This window comes from Pelodiscus sinensis, chromosome 5 (assembly GCF_052426305.1).
Source record: "Pelodiscus sinensis isolate ZL-2025 chromosome 5, ASM5242630v1, whole genome shotgun sequence".
NCBI classification, from domain to species: Eukaryota; Metazoa; Chordata; order Testudines; family Trionychidae; genus Pelodiscus; species Pelodiscus sinensis.
Window position 1 is genome coordinate 55,118,904 of NC_143056.1, and position 18,959 is coordinate 55,137,862.

The 18,959-nt window shown below is 39.9% G+C and overlaps 1 protein-coding gene across 2 annotated transcripts in view; it reads left to right on the forward strand.

Moving 5' to 3' along the window:
* STXBP6 (syntaxin binding protein 6) overlaps nucleotides 1-16,684 on the forward strand; it is a 260,492-nt gene extending 243,808 nt beyond the window's left edge. The window contains exons 5-7 of one of the 2 annotated variants that reach the window (XR_003089378.3): nucleotides 5,142-5,299; nucleotides 8,098-8,244; nucleotides 13,434-16,684. Coding sequence is in view for 1 of the 2 variants with exons in the window: in XM_006123263.5 (XP_006123325.1) it covers nucleotides 5,142-5,299; nucleotides 13,434-13,454 (179 nt within the window). In the remaining variant the exon portion in view is untranslated. The remainder of the gene's footprint in view (nucleotides 1-5,141; nucleotides 5,300-8,097; nucleotides 8,245-13,433) is intronic. The other variant, XM_006123263.5, reaches the window with a different exon arrangement.
* Nucleotides 16,685-18,959: the final 2,275 nt, after the last annotated feature.

Sequence of the window (18,959 nt, forward strand, 5' to 3'; positions counted from 1 at the left end):
TGATGATGTTGACTTCCAAGATTTATACCAGCTTTTTCTTCAGAGGATAAAAAGGAAATGGTGTGGATAATCTTCTGGTTGTAGGGATTTTTAGGCTATCTATGTCAGAAACATGAAAGGGTTCCTTGTCAGTTTTGAATAAGCAATTTTCAGTGGAACCAAAAAGAGTAGTGTAAAAAAAAAAAAAGTCTGCCACATGCTCTTCTGTGCAGAATGGGAGAGGACGGCTCAGATCTTAGCCACTCAGTCTTTCAGTGAAAACTGGGGGGGGGGGGGGGGGAGGTAAGGACCACCCTCCCCCAGAGAATAGAATGGAAGCACAAACTGTCTTTTGCTTTTTTTAAAAAACAGTTTAGCACTTGTAAGTAGTGGCTTATTGACAGCATTAGATATTAACTCAGGGCATGCACAGTTCAAGCAGATTCTCAGTTGTAAAGCTCAGTTTTATGGGGACTACAGATCATGTTAGTTATTTTCCTAGGAGCACTTTAATACTGGAGTGCAGGGACATAGGAGAGGAAAAATTACTCCCAAATCTATCATACCTATCCAATGACCCTTTGCTAGGAAGGGAACAGGAGCCTGCATTATCAGCTATTTTAGCTGTACAGACACTAGACTCTAAACTACATTTATTTTCAGATCCACACTAAACTTCCAATTAAACTGCCGTTCAAATGGAACCAATAGCCAGAAACAAGGCACCAAAGTCAGTCACATAATAGCTGTCTTAGTAGGATTGCCGAATACAGCAAAATGTAACAAAAAAGCACCTGAAGAGAATACAATACCATAAGAGCTAGGGGGAAAAAAAACCTAATTACTATGGCATGCTGACAAAATCAGAGCCACATTGTTCAGTGCTGAAAAGTATTAAATATAGAATTTTGACCTCTCTGAAAATCTTTTGAAGAATTTCTAGGTGTGCTCCATTTTTAGACGGAAAGTAATTCAAGACCAGCAAAATATCCATTCTAATGAACCATTTCAAAACACTCAGGATTGGATTTTTTAAAAGCACTCTGCAGCTGTCTGATATCAGTACTGTTCACTTTGGTGAGAACAGAGTGCCTTTGAAAATCTCATCCTAGAAAACCACCAATGAAGAGTACAGAAGGTCAGAATATAATAAAAAGGGGTGTTATTTCTTATGGTTATTTTCCAGTACTTTTGTTTATAGGACAAACCACCTGAGTAAAAGCCAAAATAAGCCCTAAAGGAAAAGCAATAGAATCAGCTTTACACAAGCAGAGTCGTAGTTAAATGAGAATTTCTGAGGAAAAACTGAAGCAGCCAACTGCTTAGGAAAATCAGATAACTATTACCACCAAAGTTGTCTCAATGTCCTGAAGGAGACTGCTGAAAAACAAAGTTTCTCCCTCCCCCAATTTCCAGCTGTAGGTGGTATCATGAATCTATCCTCCCAAGCTACTGGCACCCAGCCTTACAGTTTCTGAAAACAGCCTTCAACTTTTGGCACCAAATAAAATTCTACAGCCTTCCTGTATACAAGAGCTCCCTAGTCCTTTAGCGAGAAATGTACTGATTGCATATTTCAATCAAAACATCTTAACCTGATTAATGTGTTTAAACAAATTTTCTTTAATCAATGGATCTGACATTTGCTGGCATTTGAAATGCACCAAAAAATGGATGGATAGCAACAAGTTTGGGCTTGACATTAGATGGTTTTTAATCATCAGAAAAGTAAATTCTGGAACAGCCTTCAAAGGGGAGTAGCAGGGCCAGAAAACCTAGCTGGTTTCAAGACTAAGTTGAATGAGTTTATGGAGGTAATGGGATGATGAAGTTGCACATAATGACATAAGGTCAGTTTGTGTCTGCTGTTAGCAAATACCTTCCATAGTCAGGGAAGCCTCTGAGTTATTACAGTCTTTAAATCAAGTTTTGAGGACTTCAGTAACTCCAGCCAGAGGTTATGGACTAATTGCAGGAATGAGTGGGTAAGGTTCGGTGGTGGGAAATGTTCAGGGGTCAGACTAGATGATCGAAACAGTCTCTTTTGGCCTTAAAGTCTGTGAGCGTGTTCTTGTTTGTTTTTCCCCTCTGCTCTGTCCCCAGGTTTTTAGAGAGGGAGTAGTAGTATTCACTTAACTTGATAGCATGTGTGGTGTTGATGCACTAGTCTGTTTTGTAGGGGTTATATATTTGTGTGTGGTTTTATTGTAACTGACCACAAAGCTTGGTTCTGGCTGTAATTTATGAATTAAATACAATGAGTGCCATCAGTAACTAGATTTTTTCCCCCCAAACATTGAAATGTGCATAAACAGGTGTTACTATGGTTGTGGTGTTTCTTAGGTTATGTCAAGATGACTTTTAATTTTCCCCTCTCTTGTAACTTACAGGCAAATAAATGATAAAACTGGACTTCACTTTAATTTTTGTTGGTTTTATTTATTTCGTAGCTAGTTGCAAAATATAAAAACAAGAATTTTTTAAACTGAGAATATTTTGTCCTTCAATTTAGAATTAAGTCCAAATTTACTTAAGTACATTTGTGCAAACGTTGCTAATTATCCAGGTAGTCCCATAAAGGAAACTAACCTCTTGTCATAAAGCAAACTTTGTTTATTGCTTCCTTTTGTGTGCTGAATGAGTTTTATTACCCCTTTATGCAGAATCACTTTCCGAGTACAGCTCAACTGATTGCATCATCTCAGTTGGTTTATTCATAACGTGTGGAAGAACTCCCATGGTAACAGACAGTGTTGCAACTGGGCAAGAGATAATTTTGGAAATTAGCAGAGCAATTTTTTAAATAGTTGATTTTGACCCGCCCAATAGCTTGTGTAGGGGTGAAAGCAAGGACCAGGTGCTGTATCTGGATTCCATTTCTGACAGTCCACATATAGACTTGCTGTGTGACTTATGCGAATTATTTATCTTCCAAAATAGATTGTAAATAGGTTTTAAAACATGAGTGTCTCTGGTGAAAGGCACCAGAATTATAAAACACAAGTGGTGAATGCCTAATCTTTATATTAGTTCCTTATATTAAAGTAATAGCTCGTTAAACTAGCATTTAGTCCTGAAGGTATGACAATTTTATTAATGGAATGAAATGACTACTGGTATAGTGCAAGTAGCTTTAAATACTGAGAAGTTAATTTATGGAGAGTTCGTCAATTATATTTGGAGGGCTGTTGATTAATTGCCATTATCTCAAGTGAGTAACTAAAAATTATGATTAATCAAACTGTTAAACAATAGCATATTAACTGAAATGTATTAAATATTTGAGGCTGTTTTTCTACATTTTCAATATTGATTTCAGTTACAACACAAAATCCAAAGTATATAGTGCTCACTTTATATTATTTTTATTACAAATATATGCACTGTAAAAATGATAAGCATGCAACTCAGATGATGAAAATGAACATGTACTAGCTGACCCTGCTTTGGATCATTATCCAGCAGAACTCATTATCAGCATAGACACGTGCTCTAGAATGGTAGTTGAAGCATGGAAGGACGTACAATTCTTTTAGCACACACATATCTGGCATGTAAATATTTTCCAAATGTTTTTAATAGCATGATTTTGTAATGGCATTTACAGCCTTGGATATTTGAAATGTAATACACACAGAACACAAGTGGCTAATTATGTTCATGAGAACATAGAGGCCTGTACTAAGGAAACCAAGGTAGTACATGTTCTTGAGTGAAATCAGTTTTAAGGATTTGGAATTATACAAGAAATGGAAGGCTGTTGTTGGTTTAGGGACTTTTATAAGATAATGCAAAATCATATATAAGAAAGGAAACAAAGTGAGGCAGTAAAGACAACTAATCAGATAAGAGGGGGACTAGAAAGAAATGAACATAGAGATCATAGGTAGAACAAGTCTGAGCAGACCTCTAAAATTCATACTTGATTTTTTCCTAAGACATGGTAGGTGCATGATCAAATAGGTAAAAGTTGACTGTTGCCTCGGCATTTTAGTCAAAGGGGTAGGATGACATATGGCCAGATTTGACTGAGGGTTTTAGCAATAAGAATAAAGAGGGAGAGTACTGCTTTTGGTGTTGAGATGGGGAAAAGCAACAAGATGTAATGGAAGCCTGGCAATGAAAGAAAAGAGAGAAATCTCAACCGAAGTTATGAACATAGGCATGGTGAAGACAGGGAGTTGTAAAGAATGTAAAAAGCACAAAAGCAGACCATGATTTGAAGAGAAGATAAGAAAAGCGTGATTATGAATACAGTTAAGTTTTGTATGGTGGCATGGGGAGCAGTAGGGGTGTCTGGCTGATGAGTCTTGCCCACATGCTCAGGGTTTAGCTGATCGCCATATTTGGGGTCGGGAAGGAATTTTCCTCCAGGGTAGATTGGCAGAGGCCCTGGAGGTTTTTCGCCTTCCTCTGTAGCATGGAGTACAGATCACAGCTAGAGGATTCTCTGCATCTTGGGGTCTTCAAAGTATTTGAAGGCTTCAATATCTGAGATATAAGTGAGAAGATTATTTTGGGAGGGGTGGGTGAGATTCTGTGGCCTGCACTGTGCAGGGGATCAGACTAGATGATCATAATGGTCCCTTCTGACCTTAAAGTCTATGAGTCTGAGTTATTCAGATGCAAGATGCCTGATTCTCAAGGGTGACAGGATTAGGTAACCTTATGGAAGAGAGGTTGTGTAGAAACTTATGATGAGCTGTTACATCAATGTGGTGAATTGCTGTGAATGGTTCTGTTTTTCAAGTACTATCTTGAGCTGAACTACCAGATGAGTAAATCTGTGACCTGAACGATAACATGCCCCTAGATGACTTCATTAGCACACTCTGTTCAATTAACTATTCATCAAAATAACAACTTTCTTTTGCTTCTTAAAATGTATTGTTTTAATGTGATTTGGTCACTGTCAGTTAATGGTATAGCTTAGGACTAAATCAATTGTGGTCAGGTTTAAGACAACCAAGCCCACATTTGGTGATGATTCATTAACTAGATGTAATGGATTAGCAGGCTTGCTGTTCTACAGTGAATAAACCAAGGGGTGAAAATAACTTTTTAATCAGAAGAAAAATCTGGTAAGGTTTTCACTTTAAAAAAAAAAATGTGTTGCATTGCTTGTTAACTCTGGGTTGCTAATGATACATTTGACATTTCAGGAAACAGCATACTCCATTCAGCAGCAGACAGTGTGACCAGTGCAGTACAGAAGGCAAGTCAAGCTTTGAATGAGCGTGGCGAAAGGTTAGGTCGGGCAGAAGAAAAGACAGAAGATATGAAGAACAGTGCCCAGCAGTTTGCAGAAACTGCACACAAGGTAAGATTTTTATCAGAATAGGGTTCACGTTAGCTCAGAATAGTGCTTTATATTCATTATTCCTCCTTTGCAGGAGCTACAAATGGCTGGGCACTTTTCAATTGATCACCAACATTCACAAGCATCATGCTGTCTCACAACTGTCCCTCAATTACAGGCACTTACAGGGATTTATAAAGTCCCTCACATGTGCAGCCGACCTGGTGTTCTGACACTTTCCTTGACTAGGCATAACTTCCATGTTGCAAAATCAAAAGAAAACCAGCATTTCAGGATTTATTTCATTCCCATTCCATGCACACATGTCCTCAGAGTTATCCTGAGAGTTGTAATCAATATTAGCTACCGTTGTACAGGGCTACTTTGTTGATGTTCAAATGAAAAAAGATAGAAGTGGAAAGAAATGAACTTTGTAATCTTACTGTCCATTTTATGACAAGGGGAATATCAGGGGAATTGCAAATGTTACCTCAACAATATGTTCTATGCCACTTAGTCTGTTTCATATTTCAGCAGAAATATGGGAAAGAAGTACGTTTTCATTCCAACTTAAGGAAATGGCAGCTTGTTCCTGGAGATATGATTGTCCTGCAAGCTAAAAAGGGCTTATACCTTATAAGGCTGCTTACAGAGCTCTATGCCAGTGATGGGCAACCTGTGGCTCTGGGGCTCCACGCGGCCCATCGGGGCTCCATGTGTGGCCCATGCAACATTTTGTTTATCATTGTGCATGTGCAGAGTTGCCAGATTATGTTGGTTTCAGTCCGTGTAGTTTTTTCCTCCTAGTATTACGGTAGCGTCATGCACATATAGCAAGGAAGTGAGTTGCCTGCTGATTGCCCACAATATTGACTGAGAGCCATGCGCTACCACTGCATCCAATCAAAGTGCTGCTACGGTTCAGTTGGCGTGGCCCACAAATTCTAGATAGGCAAAACTATCCTATCCTGAAATACCATCTTAGCTGTGAAAATCTTGTGGCCCACTGAGATGGTGGGCCTCTCATGCGGCCCATTCACTAGCTCAGGTTGCCCATCACTGATCTATGTTGTTTGTACGTAATGGAGAGTCACTGCTCCAGAGCAAACATTTCTTAATCTAGTCATTTCTGGTCTAATTCTCTGATCTGGCAGTCTCTCTGGATTCTGGTCTGGCCTTTATATTTAAATCTAGTGATCAGTGCACAAAATATGTTTAGAACTACTTCTAGCATGTCCCAGGGTAGCAAGATATGACTGGAACTAGTGGCCAAGGCACATGCATGAGAGAGAGGAGCTACCTGACATCAGAGGCTGCAACAGTATCTGATATTGGAGTATAATCTTCCAAAGTAATTAAAACTTTTACAGCACTTGCAGTTTGAAGAGAATGTTGGTTTACGTCAATAAGCAAATAAAAATATCCTGTATAGATAAATGTTTAAACTTCCATTTTTATACATTCGTGTAGGTGTGTGCAATAATTTTTAAAGTAGTCCCAGGCTGCCAGAGCCGTAACAAGATTGGGGCAAGTGGGGCACTCGCCCCAGTTGCAGTACATTTAGGGGCATAAAATTAGAAAGTTAAAATATTATTTCATTTATATCTTTACTATCATCTATTGGCAATCTCAATATATGTGAAATTAATAAAATTAATACAAAAAATTAAGAATTTTATCATTTTTGGGGATTGGGAGGGGCACAGTTTAGTATCTTGCCCTAGCGCAGAAAACCTTAGTTTCGGCCCTGCAGGCCTCCCCAGAAGGGCCAGGGCCTTGGGTGGAAGGGATGGGGCCAGGAGGTGGGGGAATGCTTGAAGTCTTCCCCCACTCCCGAAAATCGCCAGCTGTTATAAAACACCTGGGCTATGTCTACATTGCACTTTGTTGTACAAGAACATATGCAAATGAGGTGCGGTGATGAATATCGGCACGTCTCATTTGCATACTTGAGCCGCCATTTGCACAAGGGGCTTTTGCATAAGAAGTAGCAGTCTACACTGCTCCTTCTTGTGCAAAATACCCCTCTTGTGCAAGAGCCATTCTGCCTGAAAATAAGCGGCAGAATGGCTCTTGCACAAAAGCCCCTTGCACAAAATGGCAGCTCATTAAATATGCAAATGTTCTTGTGCAAGAAAGCACAATGTAGATGTAGCTTTGGCGTTTCCCTCTAGGCACCACAGTGAGAGGAGAACTTACACGCTTCCCCCATCTCTAAGCTAGTTAGGACCTGGAGGCAAGGGAAAGCATACGAAGTCTCTTGCCCCCTGTCCCCGCCATACCAGGGGCACATGGTATCTAGAGAGAAACGCTGGGTGTTTTAAAACAGCCAGTGGTTCCCTTTGATGCTGCGCATCCCTAGTGGGGTTAAGGGGAGATAGGGAGAGGAAACGTTGCATGCTCTCCCGTCCGCTGGTCTCAATTGGTCTGGAGGCGGGGAAGCAGAAGGGCAGCCACAGGCTGGATCCCCCATCTTGGCAGACTAGATCCATGGAGAGGCCCCTTTGCCTGCCCCTGCATAAGTGTATAGTAAGAACCATTCAGGAACCTAGAAATTTTCCTCCCACGTTAGTTTTAAATTGTTTCATTTTGCAAATTTTGGTTCACCTTTGTACTAAATATGATAAAACATGTTGCCAAATTGGCCCAATTTCACTTAGTTTGTTATTTGTACATGAGTATCATCCACCCTAGTAGCATAATTCTAGAAATAGGATTTAATTTGTATTCCTCGGTATCCTAAAATGTCTAGAATTGCAGGCTACACATAGTAATCTATTTCATTCTCATCCTCATCCTTTTTTTTTTTTCTTAAATAGTGGCTGTAGTTGAACTGGTTCTCTTAAGCAGGGCATCTAATCTACCACTGCTAAACGTTTGATACTGAAGATACGTCTCCATCATGCAAAGTATACTATGTTCTGCATACTTCCGTCTCTGTTAGTCATATGATTGCCAGTAACATGGTAACTACTTTATGTTCATTCCCACTTAGAAGTATTGTTGCAAAGGAGTGGGTAGAAACTGATTCTGAGCTGCAATGTAAAGCAGGTTTTCTGTATTTAACAATGCCTTCCAAATGCAGTGGGATTGGAGGGGCTGTGTGCGCTAGATGTCAATATTGCCTAAAAATATACTGACTAGATGTAATATAGTAAATTACTTGCCAGGATAAAATTCAAGGATATGTGTCAGAAACATGAAATCTATGGCCTGAATTTATGGAAGAGTCTCTGCTGGCCAAGAGGATTGTCTAGCCCCTTTTTTCCCCCCACATGCTTTTTCCGTGTTGAGTGAACAAGGTGCCTGAATTGAACTGTGTTTTGAGATTCTAAAATTGGTTTATTAATCACTTAGGAGCTGGCAGAGTTTGCTAACAGTGAATCCACTTACATAGAAATAGATTTGTCTTCATGCCAGTTAACAAGAATTATGGAAGGCAGACTCTCACCAACAGTCAAAACTCGGCTGCAGCACTGTCTTTCCACCTGTCCAATACTAGCTATTACTCATTTTGATTGCTTTGGAAGAGAGAGTAAAAGGAAGTTACTACTGTAAGTTTTAGCCCACCCCAATTCAAATTGCCATGTAGAATTCTGTGAAGGGAGCTAGTAAGTATGGTTAGTCGCACCTCCATCTCCCTCCCCTCCCCCCACCACTTTCTTTTTAGAATGCAGGAGAGTGATACTAGAAATATTCAGCCCACCTTCCTTTTTTTTTTTAACCAATGATGCCTCGATTCTCTCACTACAAGTGAGATGTCCTACATTTCATCCATGCTGTCAGATTTATTATCATTTGTGGCATGCAAAATTATGCAAAAGAAGGTTTCCAGAGGCCAAGCTGCACGAGGCAGCCCAGTGAGCATGCTGTTGTACTACACTTTCCATGGAGGCTTTTTTTTAACCTACATGTATACAATGGTTGGATGCCGACAGTATGTCACTTTAAATTGAAGCAGTAGGAACAGTAGCGTCTGGAGAGGCATCAGCAGAAGGGTATCTGCTAAGATGAAAGAGAAGAGGGAACAGCCAGGAACTATGCTGTTCCTCACATTCTTCTCCAACCCATCAGTTGCCCAGTGTAGGACACAGCCTTAGTGGGAAATAAAATGAGAGAGAGAAAGAACAGATATTTAGTACCAGGGGAGTTAGATCAGTTTGGGAGGCAATGAAGTTGCAAAGTTGTTAAGTATTGTTTTGTTTTATTTACGTATATAGCTCTAGTGAAATGATAGGTATTTCTAGTGGTCTTCCTGTGGGGTGCGTGTCAAATTCAGACACATGGAATTTCAGATGTACTGTATGTTTGAGAGACCTGGATGGTAGTGTGTCACCTGAAAATATACCATAAAATCCTGTTGTGGATAGTGTTAAGTTTTACTCCATTTCACTTTTCCATAAGTGAATGTTCTCAGATCAGGTCCAGACCTGATTATTTGTGTGCTTTTTAGTTCAGTACAACATAGTTAGGGATTGTTTTGTTATTTAATGGTCTTCGTACATGAATAGCTGCATGTTTCTTTGACTTAATTTAGCAACTCACTGCATTGAGCAAGAGTTGTTGACAGAGGTTGTTAATCAGCATTTTAGCACACTACATTAATAGATGAATGCCTTAAAAAGTCAATGCAAAGTGTATAATGGATCTTGAGTTTGCCTTGTTAGTGTTGCAAATGTTATTCCTGACCTAAATAGGGAAAATTGCCATTAGCAAGGGAGAGGAAGCAGCATAGGTTTAACCACAGAAGGGAAAGTCTGAGATGTCTTGTCACCAACAAATCTTGTAATAGCTTCTCAGTTTTTCTTTCTCCTCACAGTTTCTTCAGTGTTTAGAATAGAAGAGTTTGTAATAGTACAGGTGTATCATTTTAAAATAATAATACGTTTATGTCTATGGCAGCCTCCAACCAAAGCTGTTATGATACAATAGAATGGAGCAAAACAAAATAAAGGCTGCATAGAACTAATAGTGAGGATCTGACCAAGGAAGAAGCAAAGGAGCAAATAGAAACTAGCAGTTCTGAGTTCCTTCAGTGAGTGATAGTGTACTCACATTAGAACATGTACTAGAAAAACAGAGCTGTCTGGTTTAGAACAAGGCAATATCACTCACTGATATCCTAGTGGCTCCTACTGCTGTATTTTAAAAATACCATTTCTTGCCCATTAATACTTGTGGAATTTCTTTTCTCCTCTCAAAACTATTATCAGAAGTTGCCCCATCTGTCTATGGATTAGCCTCAGAGGGGAAGCCGTGTTAGTCTCTAGCCACAAAAACAATGAGTAGTCCTGTGGTACCTAAGACGAACAGATTTATGAGAGCATAAGCTTTCGTGGGTAAAAGCCACTCAGTCAGTCATGCATCTGACAAAGGGTACGTCTAGACTACAGGGTTTTGTCGACAGAAGTTTTGTCGACAAATACTGTCGACAAAGCTTCTGTCGACAAAGAGCGTCTACACTACATTCAGTTCTGTCGACAAAGCAACTTGCTTTGTCGACATGGCAGTGTAGACGCAAGGACAGTTTACATGCAATAACGCTTTGTCGACAGAAGGCGGTATGCCTCGTGAAATGAGGTTTACCAGCGTTGACAAAACTGCTGAGTTCTGTCGACGTTATGTCGACAGAACTCAGCAGTAGTGTGGACGCAGGGATAGTTTTGTCGACAAAAGTCCACTTTTGTCAACAAAACCCTGTAGTCTAGACACACCCAAAGTGATTTTTACCCACAAAAGCTTATGCCCAAATAAATCTGTTAGTCTTTGAAGTGCCACAGGACTCCTTGTTGTTTGTCTATATTGTGTTTGCTTTTAGTACAGTGAAACCTGCTCACACATGTGAAACAGGAGCTCCCTTAAATTTTGCTGGTGCAAGAACCTAAACAATCCCTGGAACTCTGATCAGAATTGGGGCCGGCAGGGCTTGTAGGAATACAAACACATTCATTGCAAATAATGAACACTAATAATGGACTCTGCAAAATTACATCAAAATGGGCTAGAAAACTAATTTGTTTGCAGTCCTCACTGCTAAACCACCACTCGGTTACATAGATACAGGAATTGTTTGAGTTTGTTCACTGCTTTCCTCAGAGCATTATTCACTTCTGTGTTCCTCAGGCTGTGGATGAGGGGGTTCTACAAGGGGATTGTCAGCGTGTAAAACACAGTATATTCTGCTATTTTGTACTCACTTTAGGGGATTGTCACAGAGGCACACATATTGTAGTTTCTCTTGAAAATGTTACCCTTGCCCTTACTTGGTTTTTTTTTTGTTCCCTTAACTTGAAATAAAGACACTGACAGAAATTTCCTTTCTTCACCTTGGGCATGGACAGAAATCAGGTTACAATTTCTACAACCATCTCATGGAGCGCACACAGTACTGCAGAATGTGAGGAGAGAGTTCTAAACTCATTTTGAATCAGCTATAGAGATCACACACTTTGTACTTACAAACACATGACGAAACTAATCCTATCATGAAGAGGGAGATAAACTCCATGGCCCCTAATCTTGCGAAACCTTATTAAAATACCATGACCGGGTTTTTGGTTACAACTTCCCTTTCCTTCTACCCACAACCACTTCAGCATTTGTGGTCCACTTGAGTGTAAACAGATTTCACTAGTAAATGGGCACTGTATATGTATCTTCTTTTAAACATGTGACCAATAATTTTAAAGAGCTAGAAATATTTCTCAAAATGCAATAATATCTTATAGTTTAATTTCATGTCCTGTCTGCTTAGAACATTGTCAAATCCACAAACAGATCTACTTTGGACAAAAGGCGGTATTGTTTGTTTCCCACAGGCCACATAAAGAAAATCCCATTCTGGGAATCACAGAATTAAAACATGCAATATACAGTCACGTTGAGTATTTTTCTTTTGAGTGCTGACAGTATGTTGGGTATTGCACAGTCCTAGAGTGATATTCACAGTTAGAAGAAAAAGCAGGGTGGGGAAAATGGAGTAGAAGGGAAAATCACCCACAATACAAAACTGTCACGGGAGGGAAAAAAATTCTGGAGCACTTCCAGTCCTCCTTTTCTAACCAGTCACTTGCACTGGCTTTCACCCATTGTTGTAACTAAATGTAACGTTTATTTTTCCATTAAAGGGTATAGCTCCTGCACTCCACTACTACCCAGATCTTTTCTTATGTATTGGACAAATGGGTTAGTCTTCCAGTTTTGCGGCAGTTGGGTTATAGATATTTACTGCTGTCATCATTCAACTGGAGCAGAGGGAAATGATCCCATTGTTAGGACCCTCTTGCACTGAGGCTACCTCTCTGGGGAAAGGAACTCCAGTCATTAGGAAAAAACAGGTGTTAGACATAAGGGATTGATCAGGAGAATGGTATAGTGACTTGCCTGCCTGGGGCAAAGGTTGTGGATCTCTTGAAACATCTAGATAATTAAAAAAAAAATCAGTTGGGGACCACACAAGTGAGTAGCAAAAAAACTCCTCCAAAACCCCCCAATGCTCACTGATGTGGCCCCAACTGAGAGATCTCACTCCTCTGGTGCCCCAGGCTCATGGGGTGAAGGGAAGGGGAAGGGGGGAAACTGAGGTTCAGGGCTTCCCATAGACCAGATTTACTTTTCTGGGGTTCTGGAGTTAGTGGATTTTATGGGCCTCCTTAGGCTCTGGGGTAGGGACAGAAATGAGGGGTACAGTGCACAAGATGGGGCTGCTAGCAAGAGGATGCGGATGGGGTGCAGGATCTGGGAGAGAGCTGAGGTTTAGAAGCAGGCTGGAGAAGGGTGTCTAGCCAGGTGGAGGGAGCAGGAACAAGGGAGGGTGCAGTGTGTGGCCAGGAGAGAGGATGCAAGAACAAGGGTGGGTGTCAGAGCAAACTGGGGGTGCGTAGTCTTGGGGGGAGGGAAGTGAGGCGTTTGGAAAGGGGAGAGGGTCTGGGCACGAGGGGCAACCTTACCTGGTTTCGTGCCCTCTTGCCACAATGGCTACAGCCACTTTGTTCTGGCCACCCTGCAGGGAGGCTCCGCTGCTGCGGCCACCCAGTCCCTAATTGTCAATGAGGGGGTTTCATGTACAGCCCATCTCCAGTCTAGATTGGTTGCTTTAGCCAGGAATGGTTATAATTGCAAATAATATCACTTTTTCTCTCTCGTTCTTTTTCAGCTCGCCATGAAGCACAAATGATGAGATACTGCCTAACATAGCAATCTTCCCAGGAGGAACTGAAAAACTAGATTGAGCAATTTTTACTGGAGATCCAAACTTTCACCTGCTTTATCTTTCCAATTCAGTGAAGATCAGTCATTCAGTTAACATACAGGAAAATGTTGCATTCCTACCCATTTATGGTAATTTTGCTAAGCAATGCTACTGTATCACCAACCTTTATTTTGTATTTAAGTTGTTGAAGGTATTTTTGAAAATATGTAAACTGGACCAAATAAGAAACTTATCAAGATTAAGCTGGCACCATCTTATTTTTTTTGTGGTGTCATACAGGAAGAAGTATTAAATTGGCTATGAGTGATATTACTGTACAGAATAAAATCCATATAATGGTTATATATTTCCCCCTTTTGTACAATGCTAGTGGACTTTGAATATTGGATATATGCATAGCAGATCATAATCCTGTAGTGGAACGCAGACAGATTTGTTATGTGAAACGGCACGCCTTATAATTTCTGCTTTTCAGTAGAAACTTTCGCATGTGCCATCACCAGCATTCAGAAGTGCAAATTTGACTTACAAATGTGGCCCTGCTATTCATGCTGCATTTGAAAATATCCCTATTGTACTTTCCAGATCAGTTTGGATTGTATAATATAACATAAAGAATGTGAATTTGAGATTTTAAGATGTAAGAAAAATCTGATTTTACACACACAATGTTTGTGCCTCATTAACACAGTAAAGAATTTAACAATCTTTGCATGGTTTCTTTTCAACTATTATTTTTTGTATCGGGCTTAGATAAAGGAAAGTCTGAAAACAAGCTTTCCAAATTACTCAGTTTTTCATAAATTTTATACAGAAAACATGTTTAACATGAAATTAGCTTGGAAAAATACCTTTCCATTGCAGATCTGTTAACATAATTATTTTTGATCTATTGTTTTCCTTAACAGGCAGCTGTTTTCCTCATATTCCTTCAGAAATTCTTAAGTTATTTATTCATAGGATTAAAATGTTACGCCAGTACAAGAATTTATACTTGATTTTACATAGAATACACAAAATATAAGCTAAGGTTTGTACCTTCAGCTTTTAGTACATTGGTTCTTAGCTGCATGCATCTTCACAATCTTCTTTTCTCCTCTTACTAATCAACCAGCCAGCCAGTGTATTCTGCTTATACTGTCATTTTCATTGTTAATGCAGAATAAGATTTTGCATTATTAATGACATTTTAAAGAGCTTAGTATCTAATAATAAAGCAGTACATGGAGGTAGGGAAGGAGAAAGTGAAAACTAAGAAGAAAGTAATAGCTCTTGAAAATATCAATATTACAAAAAGGAGACTTTATTTGGGAAGAAATTCTAAGTCAACCTACTGAAGTCATCTAGTTAAATGTATAGTTTGTACATGTAGTTCATTTAAAATATATATTTTTAATTTTGCTATTTTGTACAAAAAAATTAATTGCAAAATGGAAGATGCTTAAAGTAGGGAGCATCATTATCATTTCTGTAGGATCACATCAAGAAGAACCCTGTCACATCTGAAGCTGACAGCTGGGAAAGAATTTGGCCAGTCATAAGCTGCAAATGAGAACAAGGCCACTAAAAATGTGAGGCCCCAAGCACCATTTAAGCTACTGATCACTGAAACTTGCCATGAAAGAATTTGTAGCTTCACAAACACATTATGCAGCATTTTGACAAATAGGGCTTTTTACTAGACACCAGCAAAAAAGAAGGAAACAGTCTCTCATTGGGAATTAGATTTTGGTTGAAAACAAAATGTTAGGAATATTTGAAAAAATAATTTCATTGGAATCTTTTTCTGAAGTATAGTATAGTTCTGACAGCAAAGCAGGTTTGTCTTCATCCTTTCCCCTCTCTTAGGGCATGTTTACCCTGCAATAAAACAAGCACAACTGGTCCTTAGTAGCTGACTTAGCTTGCAGGGTTCAGGCAGTGGGGTTATATAACTGCAGTGTAGTCATTCAGGCTGGGTCTAGAGCCAGAGCCTGGGACACTGCATTTAGGTATGGTCCAAGAGACCGGGCTCCAGTCTGAGCCCAAACCTACCCTGCAATTTTCTAATCCTGCAGCCAGCCTCACAAGCCCATGTCTGCTGACAGGGGCCAACTGTGAGTGTTTAATTGCAGTGTCGACATATATTTACAGAGTGTGGAACTGAGCTCTCAAGGATTTTGCTGCTGTTGTGAAACTGATAGCATGGGTAGTCAATATGAAAAATGAAGTATATTAATGAAAATTCAGAAATGAGACCTACATTCACAAAAGTAGCTTCACTGGCAAAGAGAAAGATTTGAACTGTTGCCATTGAGCTTTTACTGAAAGGTTATAAATAAATTAGAAGAGAAGCTTAAACCCCAGATGGATATACTTGGGGATAAGTTATTTCAGTTCAGGTAACAATCCATAGTGCTTGAAGAGGCTACAGGTTTAAACATCTCCTGGGCAGATCAGGTCACAGGCACACTGTTAAATTCCAGATCCCCTTTTCACAGGCTTAAACTGTTGTTCTTTAATAGGTGTTTTTAGCACCATTGACTGTTTTTCGGCATTGATTTCGAAGAATTCAATGCATTGAAGAAATGAAGTAATGTTTATTACATTGTTTCATTTCTGGTATTCAGTAAACTGCTAGATGTGATGGTACTTAGGAAGGTTTTAAGAAAATGTGCTGACATCCCATGCTGAAGATGAACTTTAGAACATTATAGTTCCCTCCTGGAACTTAGCTGTAGTATACAACACTAGTATTATTAGATATTTGTGTACATAAAGTATATAGTAATTCAGGTTAATGTTTCATATTAAAGAATGCATTTGTAAAACGAAACAAGATCAATAGTTTTCCTTATATTACCTTTTTAAAGTTCTGCAAATAATAAAGATCCTGTATTGTTGGACTTGAGACTGGTATACTGCAAAATCTGTTTTAAAAACCTACTTATATGGCTAGCAAAAATTGTGCATTCACGTGACAATATTAACGAAATGTGCTCTCTAAACAAATGATCTTAAAGGTAGGTTTTCCGATAAAATACCAAAATTGTAATACTTGCTGATATATGTTGTAATTAATTCCTTAGTTCTCTAAAATGTAAAAATTAATTTTGTGCCATTCTGAAAAAGTGGGATCTACTCTGTTGATTCATTGTTGCAAACCCTACTTTTGTCATTAAATGTTTTAACTGTGACAAAAAAAATTCCCTGGATTATTTGGTGTGGTGTTTTTTGTCATGATGATGCAGGATTTTTTTTTTTTTTTGGTAAGGTTTTGTTCTCCTTTCTTCAGTCAAAGTTGAAAAAGGGTGGTGGTTGCTAATTAAAAAGAAAAATCCAATTTTTTACTGTACCAGGATCAATAATTTCTTCTCAAAAGAATGTGGTGGTTCTGCTGGAAACCATAGTGAAAACTATTTTAAAATATTTTTGTGCCCTTCTAGGCATCTGAATTCTTCTGCTGCATAAACACTGTTAATTTCCTTCCTAAATGTTGCACTGCTCAAAGAAGTCTGTATCAGAATGTTACCTCCTCCTTTATTTTTTAATTAAAAATTTTACATGTTTGTCATTATCCAAGTTAGGGACATTACCTCAAAATACCTTTATTCGTTTATTTAGATGCATAAGTATATTAAGGGGAAAAGTAAAATCCAGGAAAACTTATATCTGTTCAAAATGAAGTTTAAAAGTATAAGATGTATGCAACTGATGGATATAACTATATAGCACCGTGAAAGAATGACTCATGCCATCCCCTATGAGAAAGTCACAAACACTTACTGAAAGACGATTCCTATCAAGTGATATGTGAGGAAGAAGTCAACCAAATTATGAACTTTTTGATAGGTTGCCTCCTTAGTGATCGTTTTCCCAGGTCAGTTCTCTCCCCTACCGACCTGCTTCAGGGATTATGCGCCACTGTCTTTGGTTCAAGTATTGTGTTCCATGCCCTCATTCATCGTCTGTGAATGAGCATCAGTGTTGACTCTGATGCCCATATTGCTGCTCATTGTGCCGCCTGTAAGGTTTCCCACTGTAGACTTGAGAAAGGTAAGATCTTTGCCTCTGGGTGGAGAGGGACTATGAGGCCACATGCATACGGGATCCAAGATCTCGGAAATCAACCATGCCCTGGCCAACACAGGGAGCAAGTGCTCCTCCAAGTACCTTCTGTGCCTCAGATCCAGTGGTCCTGGACAAGCCTAGACCGAGTAGGAAGCATTCTCATGGGCATAGAGGTAAGTTCTTGTTGAGGGCTGCTTCTAAGAGCAGCATTTTCCACCTGAGCCATTTCAGGTCAAATGAAATGTCATGCACCAGCACAACCAGTTCCACTACTGTTTCCATGACCTTCGCTGCAGCGTGCTATTTGAACTCTGCCTCAATCTTTGGCTCCTGCCAAGGATATTGCCTGGACCCCAAGCCAACTCAAGTCCCTTCTGTTCATCTGAAAACTGGGGCCATCCTACCCACATTTGCTGCTGCTCAACAGCACACTGATTTGCCTGTCATGCAGGATCTCATGTTTCTGGAGATAGTTGTACTCCAAAGGGTTTTCTGGCCCAGAGCCTGCCCACCTCCCCCATATCCAAGCACAGATCTGCTTCTGCCTGCCTTACACTGCTACTGATAACACGGTATTGATGGTATGGTACCGATACACTAGGGCCTGACATCTCTAGGTCCCTATCCCTTAGACATATTGGGCATCCTGGAAACAATACCATCCTCAGTACCCACTCAGCTCTCCTACCAGTCTGCTCCAGATCTTCTGGTGATACCAACAGGCTCCTAAGTGTAAGCAGGGTGCTGGAACTAGAAGTGCTGACTTAAAGAGATTTCCATAGAACTGCTTCCTCCATTGGGGATGAAGTGCTCATTCCTGCCTCTCTATCTCCATCTGATGATCACAGGGAGTATCATGGCCTTTTACAAAGCGTGGCCAAAAAAAACACCCGGGGAAGAGGTACAAGACTAGTAACACCAACTATTGAACTTCCTCCAGCCAAAGGGACCCTCCAGGATGGCAGTTCCCATTAAGACATCTGTCAAGCTGCAGCACGGTGATCAAGTCACACTGTCCTCTGCCATTATGCCATCACCCATTGGGTGACTGCAGATACTTCCATGGGCTGCACCATATTACAGACTGCATTTCCTCCTGCATCCTTGCACCCATCTCCACGCTGCTTGCTACTCTCACACACTTCAAACACATAGGGACCACCACCCAAAGAAGAAGAGAGGACCATTTATCTGTAACTAGAGGATCTTTGGGATATGTAATCCCTATTTGTATTTCAATACCTGCTGTCCAGACGCTCTGCTGCTTACTGAATGATAAGAGGGTCACTGGAAAGACATTGACCTACACAGCCAGTTACAACTTTGGGTGGGAGTCTGAGGAGATGCATGATGCATGTGTGGGTCAACATATGCTGCTACAAATGCCTTAAGGCTCCAGCATATAGTGCACATGTACCT